General features: G+C 37.3%; 1 protein-coding gene across 4 annotated transcripts in view; it reads right to left on the bottom strand.

Moving 5' to 3' along the window:
* Positions 1–26,087, bottom strand: part of grid2 (glutamate receptor, ionotropic, delta 2) — a 438,477-nt gene that overhangs the window by 372,711 nt on the left and 39,679 nt on the right. For all 4 annotated transcript variants that reach the window (XR_014211127.1, XR_014211128.1, XM_082188355.1 and 1 more), the window contains exon 2: positions 9,451–9,606. Coding sequence is in view for 2 of the 4 variants with exons in the window: in XM_082188355.1 (XP_082044481.1) it covers positions 9,451–9,606 (156 nt within the window). In the remaining 2 variants the exon portion in view is untranslated. The remainder of the gene's footprint in view (positions 1–9,450; positions 9,607–26,087) is intronic.

Genomic DNA, 26,087 nt, shown 5'->3' with positions numbered 1-26,087 from the left:
GCAATAATAATTTCCATCATACGAGCCAAATTCACACTTACGGCTCAGACGGGCGGGTCTCAGCAGGAGTAGGAAGCCGGCTAGCCCTCCTGCGATGTCCAATAGAGACATTCTGCCAGCTGCTGTTTTCTTATTTTCCGAAAGCGCAAAGAAATGTCCGTCCATCATTCATGGGAAACTTTGAAAGTGCCAGTTGCCCCATTGAAGAAGTGCCAAACTTCACATTTGGAAGGCCAAGTTCCTCTGAGATGCCACCAAAACACAGCAGCAGGGTTTTATCCAGCTGTCAGCTGTAGAATGCCATCATATCATCGCTTTATTACAAATGTCAGACTCACTGCTGGAAACACCCCCCATTGATTAGAGGCTGGATAATTGGATTGTGGCTCTACCTCAGAAACACTGGCTGGGGGGCAATTAGAGGGTGAAAACCATGAAATGCAATGTGAGGATGTGCATATAGAAGAACCGGACAAGAGGAACAAGGATAAAAAGAGTGGACATGTGCTTGAAGAAAGTTCTGGTTAAGAACACTGCATTCTAATGATTCTAATGCATTCTATGATTTCATAGCGAGGAAGTGAGACGGTGAGTTTACGCACACACTCAGACGTGAGTGTGGGACACCAGGTCCTTGGAAGCAAGTCAGTGTACCAGTCGGTGTATTACCGAAAGCCATCAGAGGCGGATGGTTGGTGATAACTCCACTCCATTAAAGGGTCGGAGGCATTGGAAGCCATCAGATGCAGAAGGTGAGGCAAACTCCTCCCTATTGAAGGGTAGGAGGTCACTAGTAAGCCGAGAGTTGCTACTAGTGTGTCTCACGAACCGAAGCTCTCTAACTCTTCCATTCAGACAGGGGAGCCCTGAATTTAGTGATTCAGGTAGTCAGGAATAATATTTGAGCCTTTAGTTAAATACGATTGTTATTTTTATTTCTTATACATACGTTATGATTATTTTATGATTATTTTAATTCCTTTTCTATGTAAAGCACTTTGAATTACCATTGTGTATGAAATGCGATATATAAATAAACTTGCCTTGCCTAATGTACATAAATAAATGCTATATCATAATAAAATAATACATATTTTATTTTGATATTATTATATAAAAGCAATAAAACTATATCTAATGTTGCTGCAGACATGAGTGCAATAATAATCTAGCAAGTGTTTAATTCACCTAGAATTATTGTATTGCATTAGGAGGTGACATTTCGGTTTCAGTTGTCTGGCATGCAGTAGTAACTTAAGACGCTTGAGGCTTTCTTTGAGAAACCAGCCAAAGCCAGAATCCCTCTCTTGTAGTTTGAGATATTAGTAGTCTTTTAAAACTAAATGCTTTTTTTCTTTCTTTTTTTGCAAAAGTCATTTGAAATAGCCTAAGGCAAAGTTTTATAGACTTGCTTGATTTATGGGGTAAGTGATAAAAAAAAGCTAAACAAACTGTTCTAAAATATCAACAAATTAGCAGCAGAGGGTCAGCCTGAAAGTAAGCTTACCTTGCTATATGTCATCAATAATGAAAAGCCTCAATTTAACAGAGATTTAGTGACAAATACATGGAATTAATAATGGATAGGCTGTACTACTCAGTTAAGGAGCCAATGCAAACAAAAATAGTGATGACAGGCAGAACAGCCTGAATCCTCTAGAACAACTTTATCTACCTCTGAAAATTTCATCATAATAAAAGACACCTTTTCAGGTTGTTGAATTCCAATTAAAATTTCCATTTATTCCTATTTTCCAAATGTATTTTAAAGTGCAAAATGTCTGAAAATCACGTTATGTTGAGATTAAGCTTGAAATCTTCACTCGTCTTTACAACCAGTCCCTTTATCTTTCTCTTGAAAGAATATTTATATGTATAAACTGACCCTACATTAAAGGTGTCATATGTCCATTGGACATAAAGAATAATAATGCACCACAATGCAACACACTTCATCACAGTGTCAAACACTTGTCAAACAGTATATGTGCTATAATACGCCTACTGTATAAAGCAGAAATATATAAAAGAAACACCAGTTATATCACAAAGGACCAGATTGCATTTTGACAGCAATGTCACGATGCCAGGAAGCTTCAGTACACCGTTCTGTAAAAAAAATTATATGGGGGACTTCTAACTGACACATTATGTTTCCTGGAAAAGTGTTTTCACAAATCCAGTATCCATAGTGATAGGCTGTTTTAAGCTCATGCTACTAGCACATACACCACAGACTTCTGAGGACACAAACTATAAAATATCAGGCAGTGGCAGTGCAGTAAGAGAAAATACACTGTATTAAAATACATATTTCTGTGAAAACAAATGTTGTGCAATGTTGCTTCTAAGAAAGATCATTAAAAAAAAATTGATAGGGATGCACCGATATGAAAATTTTGGCCGATACCAATAATTATTTATATCTGAAAGCCGATAACCAATATATTGGGCGATAAATCTAAATAAAAAAAATTATATCATTTTTAAGAGCCTGATTACAAAAACAGTCTTACCATTAAAAGCCATGACTCAAGCACACATTTATAGTGTTCTTATTATAATTTTATGTAGCCTATATGACAGACTTGTATGTTGCACTTAACTGTACACTTCCTTTTTGAAGTGATTCCAATCATATTTCAAGCAATTCAAAGACATCATGGAGAACAGTGCGCTGATAAATCCATTATTTATCAGCTTTAATATATCTGCCGTATTGTATTATTTGGCCGATAACAATAATATAAAAAAAATGAAAATATATCGGCCGATTCTGATATGGTGGCTGATACATAGAGCATCCCTAAATTTAGAATTTTTTTTTTTTTTTTTTTTGCCTTTGTTATTGCAAATTTCATTGATTATAGAAAGAAAAAAAATATGAGTCAAGGATGAAACCAAATATTTAAGACTGGGGAGGACCAAAGGTAAAAGTTTAAGAATATGTTACTGAAACACAGTGTTGGGGAAGTTACCCTAAAAAAAATTATTAATTACTAGCTTCTAATTACATAAATTTTTCAAAAGAGAAATTCGATTTGAATTACTCTCTATAAAAAATATTGCATTACTTAATACTAATTACTTTCTAACTTCCGACCCCTATCAACCTCGACCAGTTGAAAAATACAAGGATAGACATAAAACTGCTCTTTTAATTCATTCAAATAAATAATATAATATTGCATAAATTATTCTTAAACTGACCAAAGTATTTTAAATGGAGAAGGTTATTTAAAAAACACACTTTTTACACACATCAGACGTTACATTTTTATGTTAAATCCACTATTGTTTTATATAGAATTGTTCTGTAGTCTACAGTATTTAATGCAATTACATCATAAGTAACTGTAATTAAATTACATAAAAAATAAGAGTAATCCCTTACTTTACTTTTTCAAAGGAAATTACAGCAATTAATTACTGAGTAATGAGTTACACCAGTAATGGGCGACTTTATGGGCCACTGTCCTGCAGAGTTTAGCTCTCAACAGCCTGAAGCTTTCTACTAATCCTGAAGACATTGATTTTCTTGTTCAGGTGTGTTTTATTTGGGTTGGAGCTAAACTCTGCAGGACAGCAGCACTCCAGGACCGAAGCAACCCATCCTAGAGTTACATCCAACACTGCAGAATCACCCATACTGATTGACTACTAAATGTGGATGTTTCTGTTTCAGTGTCTATAGTGGTTACAGCCCTCATTTGTCTGTGTTCTAGGGATGTTAACCGATGACCGTTTGACCGATGGTTGACCGTATCAACGTTAACCGATCAAAGTTGTCGGTAGTCGGTAAAAAAAAAAAAAAAAAAAGGGATCTCTAAATTAGGCTATTATAGACAGTGGACTAAACGCTACTACAGTTAGCCATCTCATTCCAAGATCTTTTTGTGTGAAGTGAACAAAATTATACAAAAGAGTTGTTCTGTCCGTTATTAGAAGGCACACAGTGCGTCTTTTACGCATTTTGAAGGTGCCTGTTTTATCCATTGGTTTTATCGTGTTGCAGTCTATTAGGCAACATTCTGCATAAGATGGGCTTAGATTTGGAGCTAAGGACCCATTTGTCCTCCGATTACATACAAGCTCCTCGGCGCCGCGTTTGCGGGACTCATGTTTCGCGCTGTAGGGGATTTAAAAAAAGTGACGTGAGTGGAAGGGCGGCGCAGTGTGTGTGCGAGCGGGAGGCAGAGCGGGTTGCGAAATTGCAGGTGCGGCTCAAAATGGCTGTTATTTCAAATAGCGTAGCATATTTTAAACTAATCGGTTAACCGGTTTCAACCGGCTAATGAGGCTCGGTGGTCGGTCAAGAAATTTTTTAGTTTTCGCCATCCCTAGTGTGTTCTTCAAAATTAGAGGATCTGGGGTTCACAATACATATTAGCAGTGGTTTATGGTGAAATAAATAAATAAAAATAAATCTATACTGCATTGAGCACATGGCTTTATTTCTCTGAATCTAAATGTATGTGAAGGGCCTGTCAATTCACCAGACATCCTTCAGTGCTTATGACCTTTCATACAGACACGCTCCCCGGTGAGTCTGATGATGCTTCAAAAAAAGGACAAAACAAGATACATCTATGTAAGATCATACTGTAATTACTGATGCGAGTTCAAAGAGAATCTGTCGATCTTATGTGGCAGGTCAGACAAGCCGCTGTTGGTTAAGAAACCCGCTGCACCCAGGAACCTAGATGAACAAAGCACTCTATGCGCACACATACACACAAATGGAGACATTGCAAGCAGTTAAGATACTGAGGATTAGAAGACAGAAATTTCTCACTCTGCTACACAGCTTAAAAACCGCACAGGCCAGAAACTCAGACAAATGTAAAGAAAAAAAAAATATATTTTTTTTTTATGTTTAAATCACTCACTTCCGATGTTTTCCAACAACTAGGGGTGTGTATGAAATTATCCACATGTACATTTTCTGTACATGTATCTGTTGCCATGAACAAAATGTGTATTTGGATGGAACAAGATGTGGGAAAAACCAAACGAAAAGTCAATTTTTAGATAGCAAATATATCTATTATAATTCATAAAAATATATGCTTGAACTATATCAACAACATTTTTTGATGTAACTCTATTCCATTTATAAAGTTATAAAAAAAAAATGCATTGTATAATACTGAAATTATTCTTTTTTTATAATCACAAAAAAAGAAATATCTCAAAAAAGAAATATAACAATGTCATCATGACTTCTTAATTTGCATGACAGTCTGTTTTCACAAAATGTATCTACTGTTGGTTGCTTTACACTCTTAGAAGAAAAGATTCTACAAACTGTAAAAAATTATGATCAATAAGTTATGACAACATATGAAGAGTTCAGATGCAAAAGCCTCTAAGTGCCATCTGAAAATTTCTTCTAGAATGATAATTTTTATAAAGCTTGTATATTTAATTTAAGTAATTTCACTTAAATGACAATTAATAGGTAATTTGGAACCCTAAAATGCTAAATGAAGCACATGACAAAACCCTTCAGGGTTCTATTATAGAATATTTTCTTCTAAGAGTGTAGTATTGTAGGCCGCTGCCTGCATTCTCATTGGTTGTCACAGCTCATTTGCATAAACTGCACAATACTGCTAACAGTTACTTCTCTCACCAGTAACTCCAAAATTTCTCAACTGTAGCATGCATGTTGTAGCATGTGTAAAGGTTGATCTCCATTAATGTGAATTCTTGGAATTCTGCATATTTACATTCAATAAAAAAAGAGCTATAGGAAACAGATGCGATGTGAGCTTGATCTACGCATTAGAGAGTCTATTAAATCTGTCAAATCTTGGGCTTAATCTACGACAAAAGTTGTTTTTTATCTGTTGGCCTGTTAAAAAGTTCCAAGCTAGAACAGATTGTACATGAGAGACAAGCTTTTCTGGGTGCGTTTCATCTAATCACATAGCAGGAAGCTGAGTTTAAGGAAATAAACAGATGTTTAAACAAATGAGGTATACATAACGAGGTCCAGAATCATACATCCATAAGAAGCAGAATCGACTGCACTCATGCTGAACCATAACACATGTGCACCTGTAATTAGACTCCCTCACTGAGAATCTTCAAACAAACAAAAGAAAGGATGGCAAAGCACACAAACAGAGCAGAGGAACGCTTTATGTGAGCGTGAAGAACCATCAAAAGCAGAAGGTGTTCTTAGCTAATGCATCCCTAGATAACAAGGGTCAACTACTACATCTCCCACTCTACCCTTCACCTCGAAGACTCTGTGTGGCTAAAAGGATGGCGGCGCCACTGAATTCATCCACACTCGGATACGAAGGAGAACAAAACACTGAGATGCTTGCCAACTGGCGTAACAGTCTCACAGACAATTAATTGAGAGGAATGAGAGTCAGAAAAATGTCAGCCATGTTTACATTAACATATCTTAACAGACAACAGCCATGCAGTTTTGTTGTTATGGGTTGTTGAAAAATGCATTTTTGTATGCATTTAAATTAAAGGCAAGTATCATTCATTATGAGTTGCTTTGCCTAATAAAAAAAAACTTTAATCCAGAATAAAGCTGACAAAATGTAGTAGATAACATCAATCACTCACAATACATGTAAAGGTCCTCTTAACATTAGTGTGGCATTTTAGCTCATAAAACTACATTTAATTCACTTACCACCTGCAGTCCAACTTAACTAGCCTCTATTTATAATGCCATTGTAATCCTTCTCAGTGCAAACATGCCTCAGTCGGTGCTATTTGCCTAGTGCAATTATTGTTGCACAATTACCGCCCATGCTAAGCAGAGAATAAACAGACTTTTATTGAAAAGAGGTATTTGTGTAAATTTTCTGTTGATCGTGGCAACAGTAATTCATCAAAATGATGATCAAATAATGGAGAAGAACATCATGACTGGACATTCATGCACGGTATAGTCGAGCACATTTTAATGATCCTAAAAAAAATCCTACACAACCTTGCACTTAGAAGCGACCTGTAAGGTGGATAATTGTTTAACACAATTAGTATGAGCACTAATTTTTTTTAGCCTTTTGCACTATTATCTATCATTTAGAGAATCTTGTGCGAAAAACAGCACATGCAAATAAACATACTAACATAATCCCTACTTAATGAATTGTCCCAGTGTAAGGCATCATACATTGTCTGAGTTTACTTCTTGTTCTGTTTTAAACAATTTAGATCAATCCAATATTGTGCATTGTTAAATATAGTGAAGCAGGTTATCAAAATACCTTGGAACAAATAAGAACAAGCATATAAAACTTTATATAAGGAGAGAGTGAGAAACAGCGGAAGATGCCAAAGTTAGATTAAGTGCTAGTTAACTGAACTATGCAATTGTATAGAACACAGTGAACTTGCTGATGCATGAATGGCAACATTCCAAGGGCCTTGTACCTATCCTCTTTTCTCGCAGGATAACAGAAAATGGCCCTTCTCCAAGAACTAACTGCACTAATCTGAGTAAACCACAGCATCATGGTATTATTAGATCATTCAACTGATCTTAAATGAGATATTAGAGGCTGAGATAATGCTGACCTCTGAATGCTATGAAAGTGTTGAATCCAGACAATTGCATAACATCAGGCCGAGTGAGCATGTAAAGTGGAGGACTGAGGCAAGAATTTATTATAATGATAAAAAGAGACACCTAATTAAGCAATACTTACTCTTTAAGTGAAGGAATTTTAAGTTAAATTCATGAGGATATGACTACAAATAAAGGTTTCATAGGTTCAGCCAAGCTATTTACATGATAATACGTATATTTTTAACAGCAAGTAAACAAATGCAGGCTATTCATGGTTTTTGTTTTATGCACACATTATTTGACTCTCTGGAGGTAGTGGCTCAGAGCAGAATGGTGTCCGACTTAATGACCGTCATGAACAATGTCTCCCACCCTCTCCCAGGCATGTTTCCCGAAATGAAGAGTGCATTCAGCAACAGAGTGATCCATCCACGGTGTAAGAGAGGGTGCCACTGAAGGTCATTCCTGCCTACTGCCATAAGACTCTATGATTCTTCCGCTGTGTGCATGAAACATTGACTTGTTTTGACTCCTCTGCCTACAACTGTTTGTTTTAACAAACTGCTTTACATTTGCTCTGTTTACAACATTTAGTACCCTCCAGTTCATGTGTATGATGTATTTCTGTATATGATACACTGTAATACAGTATAATCTATCTGCCGATTTATCTAACCTACAGTATCTATCTTCCAACCCAGTGATCAATCTAACCTATCTATCTACCCACTGAACCACCTTTCTATCTAACCTAAAGATCTAATACATAACTACCTACACACCCACTAATCTATCTAACCTATATACCCATCCACTGATTTATCTAACCTACAGTTCATATCTACAGTTTCTACTCACTCACTGATTTATCTAACCTTTCTACACATCCACTGATTTATCTAACCTATCTAGATACCCACCCACAAACCTGTCTACCCACCGACCTACTGTATCTAACCTACAGTACATAACTAAAGTACATGCTCACCCATTGGTTTATCTAATCTATCTACTCATCTACCGATTTATCTAACCTATTTGATACCCACCCCTATTTAACATATTTACCTACATTACATATATATCTGCTCACCCATCTAACCTATCTACCCATCCACTGATTTATCTAACCTATCTAGATACCACCAATCTATCTAATCTATCTAGCTATACCAACCCACCAATCTATTTAACCTATCTAGATATACCAACCCACCAATCTATTTAACCTATCTAGATATACCAGATATCTAGATACCCACCCACTGATCTATCCATCTACAACAGACCAATCTAACCAACAGAACATTTCTAACCACCCACTCACAGATCTGTCTGTCTGTCTGTCTGTCTGTCTGTCTGTCTATCTATCTATCTATCTATCTATCTATCTGTCTATCTGTCTGTCTGTCTATCTGTCTGTCTATCTGTCTGTCCATCTACCTACCCACCTATCTATCTATCCGCCTATCTATCTATCTATCTATCTATCTATCTATCTATCTATCTATCTATCTATCTATCTACCCATCTATCCATCTACCCATCTATCCATCTACCCATCTATCCATCTACCTACCTATCCATCTACCTATCCATCTATCCATATATCCATCTATCTATCAATCCATCTATCCATCTATCCATCTATCTATCTGTCTATCCATCTATCTATCTATCTATCTATCTATCTACCTATCTGTCCATCTATCCACCCACTCACTTTGTCTTGTTCTATTCTAATTATCATTTATATTGAATTAAGGATGCATATATTGGATTGTCAGCATTTTTGGAATTGCTTTTCATTGCAATTCCATACAGGCTCACATTAAAGGGGATGAGTCCAGAAAGGTGCGCAAGTATTTCTCAAAACAGATTTAAATAATCAGATGACTTACCTTCCTGCACTGCCTGGAAAGGGTTGTTTGCATCTACAAACTCCACGGACACAGTGATCTTCTCTGTCTCCAGGATCTCATTGTTGAGGTTGAGATCTGCCACCGCCATGCGGAACACCTCATCATCCTTTTTGGCAGACTCATCAAAAATGGCCCCTAAAACAAGATAATATATTAAGATTGATCATTTAGTTGACAACTGGACACAGAAAAAAACACTTGAAAGCAACAGAATCCAGATTGATTTTTCATCTCATTCCTGATCAATACAATATCTCATGTGAGTGTAGGGCTGGGCGATAAAACGATAACGATAATTATCGCAATATAATTTTTCTCGATAAAACGATATCAAGAGTTCGATAAATGTTCGATAATGTTTATACGCCAAAAGCGGAACGAAACTCATTTGAACCGCGCGCCACACAGACCATTTATCCGCTCGGCTCAAAGTCCAAACAGCAGCGCAGCACGAGCTCACTAGAGCAGATGCGTTTACTCTGATCGGTCTCGGTCACGAGATCCAGTGAGAAGCGCTTGAATTCAGCGAAGAACACAAATGTCTCAGTGATTTAAACCAGTTTAAAGGCAGATGAAACAGCGCTGTGACAAACAGGAGAAACAATACAGTCAGAAGCCTTTTTCGTCTACAAATTCCCATCATTTACCATGGATTTACTGTAACGTTAGCCTAGAAAAATTAACTGCACCATGAAATGTGGGATATACATATTGAATTGTATTATATTATTAATGTAGACAATGTTTTGAAGGACTAATGGAATATAATTACAGTATTTAATAATGTATTTAGGCTACTGTTTTTCATACAAATAAATACCATAAAAACCATAAAGTTACATTTTGCCATGATAGTGAGGTGCTATAGGCTATGCCTGGTTTTATCTGTGGTTATCATGATCTAAATGCATGATACTGGATGACCATTGGTAAATTTTAATAAAACTCAAACAGTCAGAATATTACATTTTACCAAATAAAAATGAGGTTGTTAAAAAAAAATTAACAGATGTTACTGTTTTTGTTAATGAACATACATTTTACAGTAAATCTGCATCCTAACTCGAGCTAATACTACTGTCAACTCACTGTCAAATATGCTTTTCTAGACAAAACATGTAATATTAATATTGCAGCCTGCACTGCAAACTGTGCTGAAGATATGTGCCATCAAAGTCAGGCAACACAAACCTGTTTCAAGACTTGAAACAATATCCCCCATTAACACATGCAGAAACTAAGAAATTAATTTTCCAATAAAGATATTTATTTTGTCAAGGATGACAAATGTTTGAATGTTCTACCTCAGATTTGTGAAGTGTTCACCTGTTTGGCAAGTGTTTGTCATGATATGTTCTGACAATAAAGAGTAGTTGAAAACCACAATTAACGCTCTGGTTTCTACAACTTTCACTTAGGAGCAAAAATCTGCCTTTAAACTTGAAAGAAATAAAGATTTGACATTTATCGTGATAATTATCGATATCGACTGATATAAAACAATTATCGTGATAATTTTTTGGGGCCATATCGCCCAGCCCTATGTGAGTGTTGTAGTAATATTTGAAGTAATCTGTAACAGTAAATGTATCCAGTTAATTAGCAAACACAGCAAAGGTGATAATACAATACAAACCATGTGGTATATGAATATATATAAATTTTTTAAAAGTGTTATAAAAATGTTAAACAACAAATAATAAATGACTTTGTGCATACTGTACAAAAAAGTTAGAAAACAGCCTAGCACAGCAAACACATCATCACTATATACAACGTAAAATGAGTTCTAGACAGCAGCGCTGTGCCAAAAAAAAATCAATGCTTTATTATTATTACTCTGTCTGGCTTAATTTAGCACCTTACTTCATTAATTAAATAAATGATTCCTAGACGAGGTAAAGAATATATACCAGCTTTTAAGCAAAAAGGTATTTGTTGACTGCCAATTATTTGAGTTTTAGACAAAGTCCTCAAAAATGTATATAAATAAACATGCAATGATCTCTACATATGTGTACGTCAGGTTTTTATAAGTGCAGGCAGAGTGCAAAAGTTTCTCTAAGCAATTTAATCTACACTTGTTGCTCTCTACAGATCCAGCTGCAATAGAAAACAAATCCTAAAATTGAATCTTGTATATCTATGTACTAGGAAATTGAATCTTGTCGACCTGTATACATGAGAGCTAACTCAAAAAATTGTCAACCCTCAGCGGTATGTAGGAAGTAGGCTGAAGCAGAGTATTTTCACAGTAGTGGGGACAAATTGGTCCTCTTTCAATGAGTGGCACACAGTAGGAAGTCAATGTCCCCATATCACATTAGAGTCTGTGGTCAGTTGTGAACAGGCCAAGCCAAGACAGTACCTACAGGGCCCTGTGAAAACTGTCTAGTCTTTAACAAGACAAATCTCAACCAAAAAAAAAAAAAAAAAAAAATTTCTCACTTTGTCCTCTGAAAAAACATCATAATGGGTATTTTATCTGAGGACAGAATAGAGTTGCCATAGAAACAAAACTCAAGGTAGAAGCTTCTTTAAAGCAACATATCTCATCCATCGCAATAGGGAACGCTGTAGAGGGGTATTATTCTCAAATCCATGTGCATCTGCCTTGATTTGTTTTGCCACCGTAACTAAAACCATCTTGACTTCAAAATTCTATTAGGTTGGACAGGGAATGACTACAAAAATGTGTTTCTTAATCAGTTTTTTTTTTGTCTTGTTTTCTAGTAATAATACTAAAACATTCCTAAAAGATACATTTAATTGACAAGAAAACTGCATTATATATATATATATATATATATATATATATATATATAATTTATTTAAAGTAACAAAATGTAGTGAGTTTTATAGAGGGAAAAAACATTTTGCAATTCAAAATATATTCTCTGAAAACAAACCTTCAATATGCACTTGCTTCACAAGTAATTGTACCCTGTTGTAAGGATGTTTACATATTTAAATGGAAAACAAGAAAAAAAATACTCATTAAGAAATGACTTTTGCTGAGAACTTGCATGTCAATAACAAGCACCTTGCTACTGTGTTTCATTATGTTTAAAAAATAAAACAAAAGAGAGAGACGGCTCAGAAAAAAAAAATCAAAATGTTGAAAAGACACAGATGCTTGTTCAAAATGCGGTAAAGACTTCCTCAAGCACTTAGGTAGTGTGATTGAGAGAAAAACATAATTCCACAATAAAGTACTCAAGAGCCTGTGGCAAGTCCTCATAAGCAACACTGGCCTGTCTTAATCAGTCCCACTCACCATCCCATGGGGGCTTCTCTTCTTCGGATGAGCGAGAGAGTGTAAGTGTGCACGAGTATTAGAGGGTAGTTGTGAATCCTGATTTACAAGCTGCTGGATTGCAGCTCTAAACACGCAGAGAGGCTGCAGCTCTTGGGCAATTGAGTTGCGAGGCAAAAGACAAATTTATCAAATAAATCAAAGAGCAAAGAAATAGCACTGAGTCTGGCTCAACTGGACATTCCAAGGGCAACTGGATTCAGTCATAGAGTCGTGTGTCACTTTAACAACAACTTGTCACAATAACATAGATGTGTCCAGATGGGTGGTCCAACTTTGATTAGCTCTCTCCCAAGAGACGAGACCTTTGATCAAATCTGATAAACCCTCTTGGATTGGAAGCAGCGTAAAGAAATGGCAGCTAATCATTTCATCTTTACTCAGTTTTGGCTATCCAAAGCAAAAATATAAGAACAGAATTTGATTACCCAACAAATAGCAGTTTGCTGTCCCTGGTGCAACCTATTGCCATTGGAGCAACTCAGCAACTGGGAACCAGCTTTGGTTTGATAACATTATTGTAGCTAATTAATACCAGCTAACCTCAATGCTACAGATTGATTTGCCTACAAATAGCGATTTATTTTACCTGATGTGATAAAATCAGCTTATTTTAATTTCTAACATTAACAATGTTGCTATCTGTCAGGGGAACGTTGCAACATAAGTTGTTCACCTTGTTTTCAATGCGGAAGTAAGCTATTTCTTATGAATGTGCAAGATTTCTTACAATAATTAAAGGGATAACAGTGCAGTAAACGGTAAAACTATTTGCGCTATATATTATTTTACACAATTAATATAATATGGCAGCAAATATCACTGTGTAACATCAAGCAGCACAACAGACTGTTTTTGTACAGCTAAAATAACTGGAAGCTGCTGACATTGGGAGCCTTTCACATTTAAAGTAAAAATGGCCATGTTCGCTCTTACGTCAAACATGAGGTGGATATTATCTGTTGAAATTATCTGTAAGAAATGCACATTATTAAGTCATATGATTTTTGGAATCTCTGAATGAGCCTGTATCCATTAGTCAAAGTACTCTGGACATGCCACTGATCAAGTCATAATAATTTGTTACATTAATTAATCATTTTCAACTAAGGGCACAGGACAATCCAAACAAAAAAAATGTGAGAATCAATTGAGGTTATAAAAAAAGATTATGAACATGGAACAATGCCACAATTATTCTGTGTCACACTGATGACAATAACACACTGATCTTCTCAAACAATGTCAAATTCATTGGAGGAAGAGCTTGGATAATTGGCCTTAAGCGGGTGTTACAATGTGTTCTCTCTCAGCAAACTGCCACGACCCGAAGAAAACGAAAGACGACTTCTTCCCTCCTACACTTCAGTCAGAGCAGCTAGAGGCTCTATATTGGTGCACACTGACAAGCCTGTCACTGTAGGACAGTTTGAGAGGACAGCAGCTGGGTGAAACGTCTCTGTGGTTCACCCTTTCAAACCCTAGTAAGTAGGGTGGCAGTGTAATAGAGCTAAGGCACATGTTGCATTTGCAAGCAAATTGCTATTTGGAAACTCTTTTTGGCATGTGGGAGGTCTATAATACCTGGAGAGAGCCATCCGTTACCATTCTTCTCAAAGGCACAGCTCAAATTGCTTAGGACCCCCTGGAAGAATGCAATTTGAAGTTTTCTCATGGGCACTGAATCCCAAACCCTTCACTAGCAACTATCCTGAGCTGTGATGTCAAAAGTAGTCAACTGGGAAAAACATACGTCCATTTCAGAATAATAAAACATCTACACTGACAAAATACAGATACGTTTGTCTGGGCATCAACAGAAAGATCAGAGGGGCTGAAATGGACCATGCTTACCAGCTAAAGCTTGACCTCTAGGGTCAATCAGATCAATACTGTTCAGTACATCAGTTAGGATAAAGTACAGAAGGATAAAGTAGTTGCAACCCCGATCCCCCTTCTGGCCATTGGTGATGATGAAGGCAACTCAGTCATTGACATGGCCTGATGATGATGATGATGTATTAGTTAGCAATGGCTGAGGATTTCTGCATCTTAGGTGCAGATTTACGGTCACAGGGGCGCATCTCTAAAAAGGACGGCCTGTTTGCAGTGACACCTCTGAGACAAGGCAGATTAATGAGCTTTGCAGACCACTGAGTGCAGTAATGGCTTGATATAATATGTGATATAAAAACAGCAACACCGAGCACTGTTTATCATACTGGCAGTGGCCCGCCACGCACTGTCAGCCATTAATATCTCTCAATTTTTTGCTTTGCAGTCGTGCGGACCTCTTGTCGTCTGCCAGCATGCAAACAAACGGTGCTGTTCTGGCTTTTGTTTGAGGATGTATGGTGGTCTACCCTCAAGCCTGTGCCTGCATTTATTGGGCCGTGGGAGAAATTTAATTAAACTGTCATGAACGACTGCTAACCCGCTGTGTTTATTTGCAGTTATTTTTAACAAAGCCAATCATGACCATATTAAAACAATGATGACACCCCAGCATGAAAGACCTCTATGAATATACTGTGGTTTGGACACTGATGCCCAGCATGGGATGTCGGTGTGCTGGTGTCTCGACCGCGCTGCTTAACTAGCTTAACCAGAGATGTTAAGGCATAAAGTACAAGTGAGAAATGATTTTCATTCTGTAAAAACAGACTTTTATGTGGCCACATTCTTAATTTATTTGTCATGCAGATTTAGGATCTCAGAAAAATATTTGATGAAACAATGGCCATAACAATTGTATTTCTGATTTGTGTCTTCGCCTTTGCTGAAAATCAGATCGGAGCTTGACAATGTCTCTCCAGTTCTTTAGTGTGAGAAGCTCATTGGTTACTGCCATGCCTGCGCGTTAAAGTTCCTTTAGGGCAAATCAGTCCATTCTGCGGCCATATTTGCAACACCCCCGACACATGAGCTCCTTTTAACTTGAAGGAGGAAAATTATATAAATTTAATAATATACATATAATAATAATAATATACTTTAAATCAGGAATAAAATCTGACTAGTAATGATATCATATACTGTCCTGTGCTTCTTAATCTCAAATCATGCCATAAAGAAATAGAAAAAATGCAAGCAAAATTTTGTCAGGCAAGGTCAGCTAATGTGCACCATACTAAAATTATTTCTTAAAGAGTGAACACATTTTTTTCTTTTTCTTTTTCCAGGAAAAATATCTGAAATCCCTCAAAAGACATAATTTTACTTCAGAGGCATCACTACATAAAATATTAAGAATTATTTATTGTATAGAATATAAGCATTTGTTTTTAACTTGTACTAACTTTTAACCAGGTCTTAGAAGAGTGCTGTTTCTCAAGAAAATGTATCTTGTTTTGAGGATTTTTAGATATTTTGGCTGGAAAATTAGACAATAAAAACTCATAAAGAATTTTTTTTTTTTCTTCTTCTTTTTTTTTTTTGCAGTGCATGCATTAGAGTAGACAAAAAAGTAATTGGCTCTTTTAATCGTATAGCGAGTCAGTCTACATCTGCCATTTTGAACATTACAATTAGCACTATGGCTCAGTCATCTTTCACCCTGACTGTCTCAAAAGTGTTGAAACCCCTCCTAAAACCATCAAAGCTAACCAGATTAGCCACACTGGTAGACCTTAGACTGGTATAATCTGGTTTTAATGAATTTGAGTACCCTTAATGATCAATCACAAAAAAACACAACTGAAAATAAACATCTCAAACCAGCCTAAGGACATTTGGTGGTGTAAACTGGTCTATCAGCCTAGTAAGTTGGTTTAAGCCTTGACAACAAAGGTATAAATGTATATTGTTTAGCTTAATCGGACTAAAAACTGTATTTTCAGTTGGACCAGCTTTCACACGTGTATTCTAAGTTAAAGAAACTATAACAAAATGTCAATTGCCTCTTTTAACTGAAGGTCTACAAACGCCATATAGAGCCTTACAATCAGCATCAAAATCATCTTGTGTCATATGAAACCAGTGTAAACCAAGGAGTAAAACAGTTTTCATACAAAAGAAGTCGCTGTGGGTTAACGGAGTGTAACATAAGTACAAACGAAACTAGTCACTTCTAATTTGTGCTTACAGTCCAGCTGTTACAAGACAAGGAGCAGTGATTGAGCCACATGTGGGTAAAACTGTTATGCCAGGTCCCATTCTCATTTAGGCGAGTGCATGGTCGGTCATATTAAATACTTTGGCCGGAAAAAAAAACCACCAGTGAAAGCTTTCCCTATTGACGCCTTGACACAACCTATGTGTGCAATGAGACACCTGCAGCGCATTATCCCTTTTGAGAGTAATTTGGAAAATATTCCCAAAGATACTATTTCTGCAAAAGATACTGCATGCTGCCCTCCCTCTGGCTCCGACACACTTTCATTATTACAATGTAAATTAATTTCCCTTCATCATTAATGCATTGAGCTGCCAGCTTCCCCTGGCCCTCAAAAGCAATTTCCATCCTGCATTGATGTCCTTCACCTTTTCCTTTTGCACACATCTTTGCTTCTGACATTTAATCAAACCTGGCTTAAATGGGGCTGCTGAGTCTTCAGACAGATGGGCACGTGAAGGCATGACTCCTGTTAGAGAAGGACCCTTTGACATCATTAAGAGAGTGACAGTCCAACAATGAGTCACGCTGTCCACCAGACAGAAAGGCGCAGAAGAAATGAGACAAGAAGCTGGGGAAAGTGGGGCAAGCCAAGAGTAATTTTCACTTCTGCGTACGGTTTGACGTTTTTTGCTCTGGCTCCTCTCCATCTGTGTTTCCCGATGCGAGAACCTGAGCTCACATAAAGTCCCAAGGGGCTGGAAAGTTCCCTCACCTGAATCAGGAAAGCGCCTTTACTGCTCTGAGGTTCGAAACCTAAAAAATTGCCTGTAAATCAATAACCACCAGTGCTTTTACATGCCTTCCCTCAGGAAACTGGTGTCAGACAGGCTTTAAGGCACCATAATGCATGCCTAATGATCTAGAACAAATTCAAGAGAGCTTTAACCAACCAAATATTGAATGCCTATAATCTTTATTTCTCAACTGAAAAGCAGTCAGAAGCTGAAAATAAACTGTACATTTAAATTTCATTTACTTAACCCATCAGACGCAGATTGTGGATCTAGATCTAGATTGTGAATTCACATATCTAGAGAAGCTTTTCCTATTTTACAATGAAAACTGATCTTGAATCTTTGCAGGGATGCTGATTCCTCATTAATAAAAGGTGCAATAGGTGATTCTATACAGAATTTTTTTTTGTTATGTTGGTTGAAAGTCTCCTCATATCCTGATAGCAATCACTGTTAAGTGGTCTAAATGGGGGTTTTTTTGTGGAAAGCGTAGGGCCATAAAATGTTCATTCAATCATTTCATTTGTTGGCAATATCTACATTTCAGGTTTGACAGTACAGTTCTATACCGCTGACTTTGCCCTATATGCAGATAATTCAGTGAGATTCCACTGTGTTGCCGCTATGTCCTGAAATCGCAAATGAATAAAGCTGAAATACAGTGCATTCTTTCCTTCATGTCAACTTCTGAACTGGAGTCATTTCACAATCACATACTTATATGCAAGCAAGCGCTTCTGTTTCTCCCCTCACTGTACTGTAAAGTTTTCTCACCAGTGGATCACATCAAGGGCGAAATTGTCAATCACACATTGGGGGGGACAGCTGTGTACTTGGTACCTCTAGGGGGGTCCGGGGGCATGCTCCCCCGGAAGAAAATTTTGTACATTTTAAAGGTAAATTCATTAATCTGGTGCACTTTGAGTCACCCGAATCCACTGTTAAAAATAAATAATCCACCCGCAAACCGCCCGAACCTATGATATTCTCTGATTTAGATATCTGCATCTGATCATCACATTACAATTATTCAAATTCTTAGTGTTAAGCATGATAATATGGTAACATATCACACTGACATGCTGATTTAAAATGAACATTTATTTAAAATAAAAGTTCTTCTTTTGGCAAAATTATATTTCCTTAATAGCCTAAACAGAGGCTTTACTCCCTTCAAACTTCAAATGGTCAATTTTTCATTACATCACTGTTTGAAAACACTCAGAATAGTTTTTTGTACCTTTATAAAGGGCATTTTCCCCCCTAATTTTATTAACTGTATGCTCCATCTTTCATTTCAAATTCTTAAATTTGATAAATATATCCAATTAAAATAATAAGACACTAGGCTGTTACCAATCAAATTAAATAATTTACATTGAAAAATTATAACTGTATTAAATTAGATTATTTTAAATATTTTTATAACCGCAACAGAACCATCACGGTGGGGAAAGTGTATCTGACCATGTGACTGTCTGTCCGAGTTTTGTCGAGAGCCGGAGGCGGCACGAAATTTGACGGAGGCAGCCGCCTTATAATTCTTTATGCAGGAAAAACTCTGGCAATACCCATAAATGGAAACATAAATTTACAACTGTACTTCGGTTTCTCTGCGAGGACACCGCCGTCACCTGCCATATGAGATCTCACCATGTGAGACGACACCGCCGTCACCTGCTCTGTCAGATTTCGCGCTCCTAACTCTTCTTCTGTTTGGTTTTTCCTAACTCACTGACGGTGCACGAGCTACTAAAGGTATAGGGAAAACATGACATGGATTTCAGGAGAAATAGGTTTTGTTATTGTATAGTGTAAGGCCAGTCGAATGGATTTGGGAAATGGACCGGCCGGGATTTTATATTTTCGGAGCTGGAAAGAAAGACATATTTGCAATCACATCGATATTGCCCGCATAATCATACAGTATGATCAAATATTGGGGGGGACAAATTGTCCTTCTTTGAATATTGGGGGGGACGTGTCCCCCTGTCCCCCCATAGAATTACGCCTATGGATCACATGGTGTAATCCAACAAAGTTTTTTCTGGTCGTCTTGCTTCTGGCCTGTGCGCGTTTTGGAGGAGGCGTGGCTTTGAACGGCGATTTGCAGGGAGGGTGGGTTCGTATGCTTTCAATGCTAGCAGGGTAAAGTTAGCATTTCCCAGATCACCTATTGCACCCAAAAGTTTACCCACTAGCCCAATATTCAGCATTCATTAGAGCTGCAGTGTGAAGAGGCTGAATCCAGTTACATATTAACACTTTTCTTTCCACCTTAAATGATGCCATGCTTCATGAACCCATCCATATCTATAGCTTTGTTCTCATAAAGGAATTTAAAGTGCTGTTTGTCAGTCATATTCAATGGTGCGTTTAATATAACATTGAGCCTTCATACACAGTATAACGGGCTATAAAAATACTAAATGTGAACATTTTTAAAATACCATTCTTTTTATGGACACTTGAACTCGACATATGCGACAATGCAGATGAATGAGCTAGATTGAGTCATATTGCACCTTCTGCCCATTTCTGGGAGGCCTTTTCCCAGAATTCCAAGGCATTTTCAAGGTTGCGTTAAATATGGCTACATGGGTCTAAGCCCTCATGGGCTGCACTCTAACATTTTTGCGCTTCAGGCGACCCAAATTTGACTCCCGGCTCATAGTCCTTTCAGATCCTGTACCCCTCTCTCTTGCCCACATGGCTTTTTTGTCAACTCCATTCAGTCCTATAAGAGCAGATGCAAAACTCAAAAAGATAAATCTATTGGGGATGGCACAGTCTAACAATCAAAAGAAACATGTTACTGTACCAATGTTTTTGTTTGTTTGTTTGTATTTACCCTTAAACTTGATATAGCCTATGGGACAATCCATTTACATGTTCATGTCAACAGACATAATAATATATCCATTATATGTATATACAGAAAAACACTTCCGTTCAAAAAAATCGGCGTCAGTAAATAAATGACAGTAAGACATTTATAGTGCTACAAAAGATTTCTATTTGAAATAAATACTGTTGTGTTGAACTTTCTATTAATCAAACAAATTCTGAAAAATTGTATCAGGTTTCTGCAAAAATATTAAGCCGTTTTCAACATTGATAATAATGAGAAATGTTTCTTGAGCAGCAAATCAGTATTTTAGAATGATTTCTGAAGGATCATGTGACACTGAAGACTGGAGTAATGATGATGGAAATTCAGCTGTGTCTTCACAGAAATAAATTGCATTTTAAAATATATTAAATTAGAAAACAGTTATTTTAAATTGTAATAATTGTGGGATACTATAGGCAGGTAAGGATACTCCTACGATGCCTTTAAAAAAATAAGCCAGATGAAGGAATTTTAGTAGACAGGCTATGACGAATTTGAATGCGCCTTTTCTTTCCTACCTTTAAGACGGCGCCGTTTGTCAGTGTTCAGACACAGCCAGTGTGTGAAAAACACACAGGTGGTCTCGGTAATGAGGTAGAAATGCTGCTTTTTAACTGTGGCGCTAAGTACTGATGCCCTCAGGAGAATCCCAACATGAGCCCAGAATCACATCATTGAAAAGGCCAATCTATTATGTGAATGTGGGTGAAAAATGTATGTTTCTACTGCAGGTCTGTGTGAAAATCAACCAGAATTACAGGTTAGAAGACTCTGACATCCTCTGTAAACCTAGACAACCTTCTAAGGGGTTTTTCAAACGGAGCTGCTAAGCACAAGCTTTCACTACGAAAGCACATTTAGCTTGTTGTGACATTTTTAAGCAGATAACCAGACTCACTGAAATGTAAGCAGATGATGATAAACAAGGACTGTGACACTTTAAGTAGGTGTCTTTGAGGTCAGTTAGGCAACTTTAACAGTTCTTAAGGCTATTTTGAATAAGGCAGACTGGCAATATTCCCTTATTTATAATGCAAATCCATCTTAGCTGAGAGGTAAATTATCTGGAAGCAATCGCCTGCTTGACACTGATGTAATTCGGTAAAAAATTCTGCATGAGAAGACACAGACTTGCCCCACTCATTCAGGTGTCAAAGAATGGAGGGCGACGAGGAAGAGAGATAGATGGGATGGATTAATTTAAAACTAGGTTGGTCAGCTCCAGACAAGCCTGGCTGAAGATATGCAAGATCTAACACAATGCGCCCAAGCCCATCATCCATCATCACTGAGCATATCAGGCATGAGCAGAAATGAAGCAGGGAATGGGTTCAAACTTAAAAGCTCCACCGACAGCATACACCCGCCCATGGGGGCTTCTCTCTCTCTTTCTCGCTCGCTCTCTCGCTCTCTCTCTCTCTCTCTCTCTCTCGGACCACGTACCTCAGTGATCAAGGGACAGGTTACATTCTTTATTTAGTACCAAGGGTCCATTTAAAGCATGGAATCTTTTCAATGGACCAAAGCATTCAAAAAACGTTTGACCTTCCCCTGGTGACCTACGCACGAGTATGTGTTTTACGAAGCAAGGCACTACTTGTAAGTGTAGCCGCGCTTGTCTGGTGCTTCAGTTAAAACACAGAGAGTCAGCACAAACGTGACAAACCAGCGTCTGTTGTTTTATTCATCACTGCAGTAGAAGTGGGTGGCCTGGAGGACAAGAGAGTGGGGGAGCAGAGGAGATGAAAAAGCAAGTTCTCCCAGCAAAGCAGGCTATACGCAGCCCCGACTTCTCCACTCGCCCACTGTCTAACAGCTTTGCAGCTCCGCATATAATATTCAGAGCAATCCGCTGGAATTGAGGTCAATTTATAGTGGACAATCATGGGGGAGGTGTAAAACAACATTTTGGAGATGAATCCTCACACACTACAAAAAATACATATTAGCCTATATTACATCTTCAGTTATTAGGCCTATATCTTAAGTCTTTTCTTGTTTTAAGCACAATATTGTTATTTTATGCTCAAAATAAATACAAATATCACAAAAATATAACATAATCAGTAATATTATATAAATATAATAGAATCATTTCTGAAAGATCATGTGACACTCAAGATTGGAGTAATGGCATCTGAAAATTCAGCTTTGCCATCACAGGAATAAATTAAATGTTCAAATATATTACAACAGAAACCAGTTAACTAACTTAAATTGTAATTCTATTTCACAGTATAACTTTTTTACTGAATTTTACCCTATTTCAGATTGCATATTTCACAAGCAATCATCATGTATTAGTGGTTCAAATTGCAAGTGAAATTGTAGTCTGGAATGTTAATCACTTGCTCGTCCACAGATTTTTCCTAAATTAGCTATTTTGTGACCTATATATCTCAGCTAAATTATGACGTGAATGAGGTAAACCGGGTTTGAAGGGGGTTTAGGGCTCAGGGGTTGTCAAATCCTGAGATTTTCTGCATGCATTTTGTTCCTGCGGTTAAGTCAGAGAATTTAGCCCAAATAAAAATTAAATTATAGCCAAGGAATTGATATTGGGAAATTTACTAAGTTCTACCTGTTATCTATTTCCATCAAGATTACAAAGAACAATACAATGTCTCAATACTGGCATTTAAAAAAAGCATACAATAAATTTGGTACAACCATTGGATAAGGATCTTCAGACAAAGATGCCAACACCAAAATACAGAGAGAAAATAATTACTCGCCTTATTATAAGCAAAGTCAAGAAAAAAAAAAAATCAAACATTTAATTAAAGGACCAAAAAAGGTGCAGTATTTTTGTTCAGCCTAAAGTCTTTTGTATAGATCAGCATAATCTTTATATGTCCTTTTCCTAATCTGTTTAAAGGTCAATTTACATACTTTTTTTTTTATCCGTGAGAAATTTTATTCGTGCCTGTTGAAACTTGCCTCTTTAGCCTAGAAATCTAGATGCACCCTAGCAGCAGCAAATTTTATTTTGCAGCCAGTGTCGTCTAGCAACTCTCCGTTGGCTTGCGAGCTGGAAAAACCAAACTCTAGTCAGGCCAATCACATCGTGTATAGAATCGGTGGGCGGGCTTAACATAATGACGGTTCCGCGTGAATTCCCTGCTACTTGAAAACAAAGAAGATGGCTGCTGCTGCTGCTGGCGAACAGCGGTCTTTCGAATCGGCTTTGGCCGCGACTCTGGAGGACTTGGAGTTAAGCTTTTCTCTGAGAAAAGAACAAAGAAGGGCACTGAAGTCATTCTTAAAAAAGGAAGATGTGTTCGGAGTTTTGCCGACCGGATACGGCAAAAGTTTAATCTCTCTGACTATGTCACCTTCGTCGTTGCTCTGATTGGTTGTAGCGCTATCCTATTGCGTGCAGAGGGAATCTGAAAGACAACCGTTTATCCCGCCCCTCGGATTGAGCCCTGCCAATGGTGTGTTCCCAGACCCAACATCTTGATGTGGGTCTTGCTTGTCAGGCTAGCTTGCCTCATTGCAGCCAGCAATAATTATTGCTAAACACAAAGGTAAAATTCAAGTCGCACTGAACATATACTATCTTGTTAACAATGAACGTAAACATTCAGGTGAGGTTGCTTTAGCAACCAGCCAAGAGCTGGAAAAAGGGATGAAAGGGACGGAGTGCTTAGCATAACAAAAGTCAAGCATTTACATAAGCACACGGTGCATCTGTACGGGGCCATTTCTGTGTAAACAAGGAACAAAAACATCAGTGTGATGAGGAATGACATTGTCGGCTCAAAGAAAAAAAGATGGATTCCTGCCAATGCAACTGTAGTTTTGAGTGAGTCATGCTGAAAGAATAATTCCTGGACTGCTATTCTGAGTTCAAAGAATTGTCATGAAGTTTGGAAACTTCTGGACAACTTTTTGATCTGGAAAATGCTACTGTATAAGCATTTAAAGTGACAGAATTGGTCAAATCCTTTGCTTTACTCAATCTTTACTCAAAATGCAACTAATAAAGATTTCTGTACTTAGTTCATTCTGTCAGTCCGAAAATGCTCCACTTATTAATAATCTAACTAACAAATAATCAGTGTACAATCAGTGCAAATCACTAATTCAATGCCGTAACAAGTGTCAAATGTATTCATTGTTTAATCAAGTCTCAAATTCACCTTCCTGCTGCTAACTTTCTGATTGGGCGGTGCATGTGCCAACAGATGATGCTGAGAAAATCTCTTGTGTATGCACTGGATGCCTTCCGAGCTAAAATTGTGCAAACGTATGCGTGCTGGTTTTCCCTTTGAAGAATATGTAATCCTTGAATGATTAAAATACTGTTGTGAGCTTCAATAACAAAGACGTTAATGGGGGGAGAGGCTTTTGTAAGAGGAGGGATAAGCATGCTCTCATCTCGAGTACTGATGTATCCATACAGTGTGTTGTACTATTGTACAGATTTCCCCGAGCTGTCAGGAAACCTGATTCCAGGCTTGTCTGCGAGGTCCCACAGTTTTCAAACACTGTTGTTGAAAAGAAAAAGTTATCTCTTTGTTGTTTGTTTGCTGTTTTTCTTTGGCACACCACCCTAATGTGAAATGAGTTCATTAATTAATCTACGGAACAGTACAAGACAAAAAAAAAAAAAAAAAAAATTCAGAGAACACCATCGATCCATAGAATTAAAACTTGAGTTAGCTACATTACAAGCTACTAACAAAAATGTGTGTGTGTGTGTGTGTGTGTGTGTGTGTGTGTATACAGTATACATGACTTGAAGAACTGTACGAACAAAACCAATTCACTAGAATTCACTTGATTCACTAGAAATAATCAAACTTTTTAACATTACAAATTAGAGAGAAGAGGACCGTACAGAATGAATGGGACTTCCCAACACCATATGAGAGGGTTGATTCACTAGAATAACCAATTTTTTAATCGCTACATATGTGAGAGAAGGGAACCGTATAGAACAAACCGATTCACCAGACTTTCCAGCATCACATATGAAGAGGATTGTTTAGGACAGACTGATTCATTAAACTTCTCTAGCATGAACAATTCCCTAGAATGAAACTAACTATCCAACACTGTATATGAAAGAAGTTCGTTTGAAAGGAACGGTTTCACTAAAATTAATCAAATTTTCCAACATTACATTAGTGAGAGTACGTTTTAGAACGAACCGACTTACAAGAATCAGTCAGATTTTTCAACGCTACATACAGCATGTGGTGAAGCTGCATGCACAATACAACGTGACATTAAAAACAGATGTGGCATTTGGTTGCTTTTAAAAAGTATAACTTGTCACTGAAAAAGTTACACTATTTTAAAAGCACATAAAAGCAAAACCAACTTGCTGTCCACACAAGCAAATGTTGTCTCTTTTAACCAACAAGATGCCATTCACACATCAGCACCAAAGTACTCTGTGATGTCAATAATTGGAAATTACCTTTAAAAGCTGCCGTTTTCTGCATCCATCTGGACAATTTCTTTGAGACAGGCGTAGGGGGATGGTCACACAGAAGTGACAGAACATGGTTTTGTTCTTAAAAACATGGGATGAATGGAAAAATA

This window comes from Leuciscus leuciscus, assembly GCF_965113295.1.
Source record: "Leuciscus leuciscus genome assembly, chromosome: 13".
In the NCBI taxonomy this organism is placed as follows: Eukaryota; Metazoa; Chordata; class Actinopteri; order Cypriniformes; family Leuciscidae; genus Leuciscus; species Leuciscus leuciscus.
Note: the sequence above shows the minus strand (reverse complement) of the source record. Positions and strands in the feature narration are given on the sequence as shown.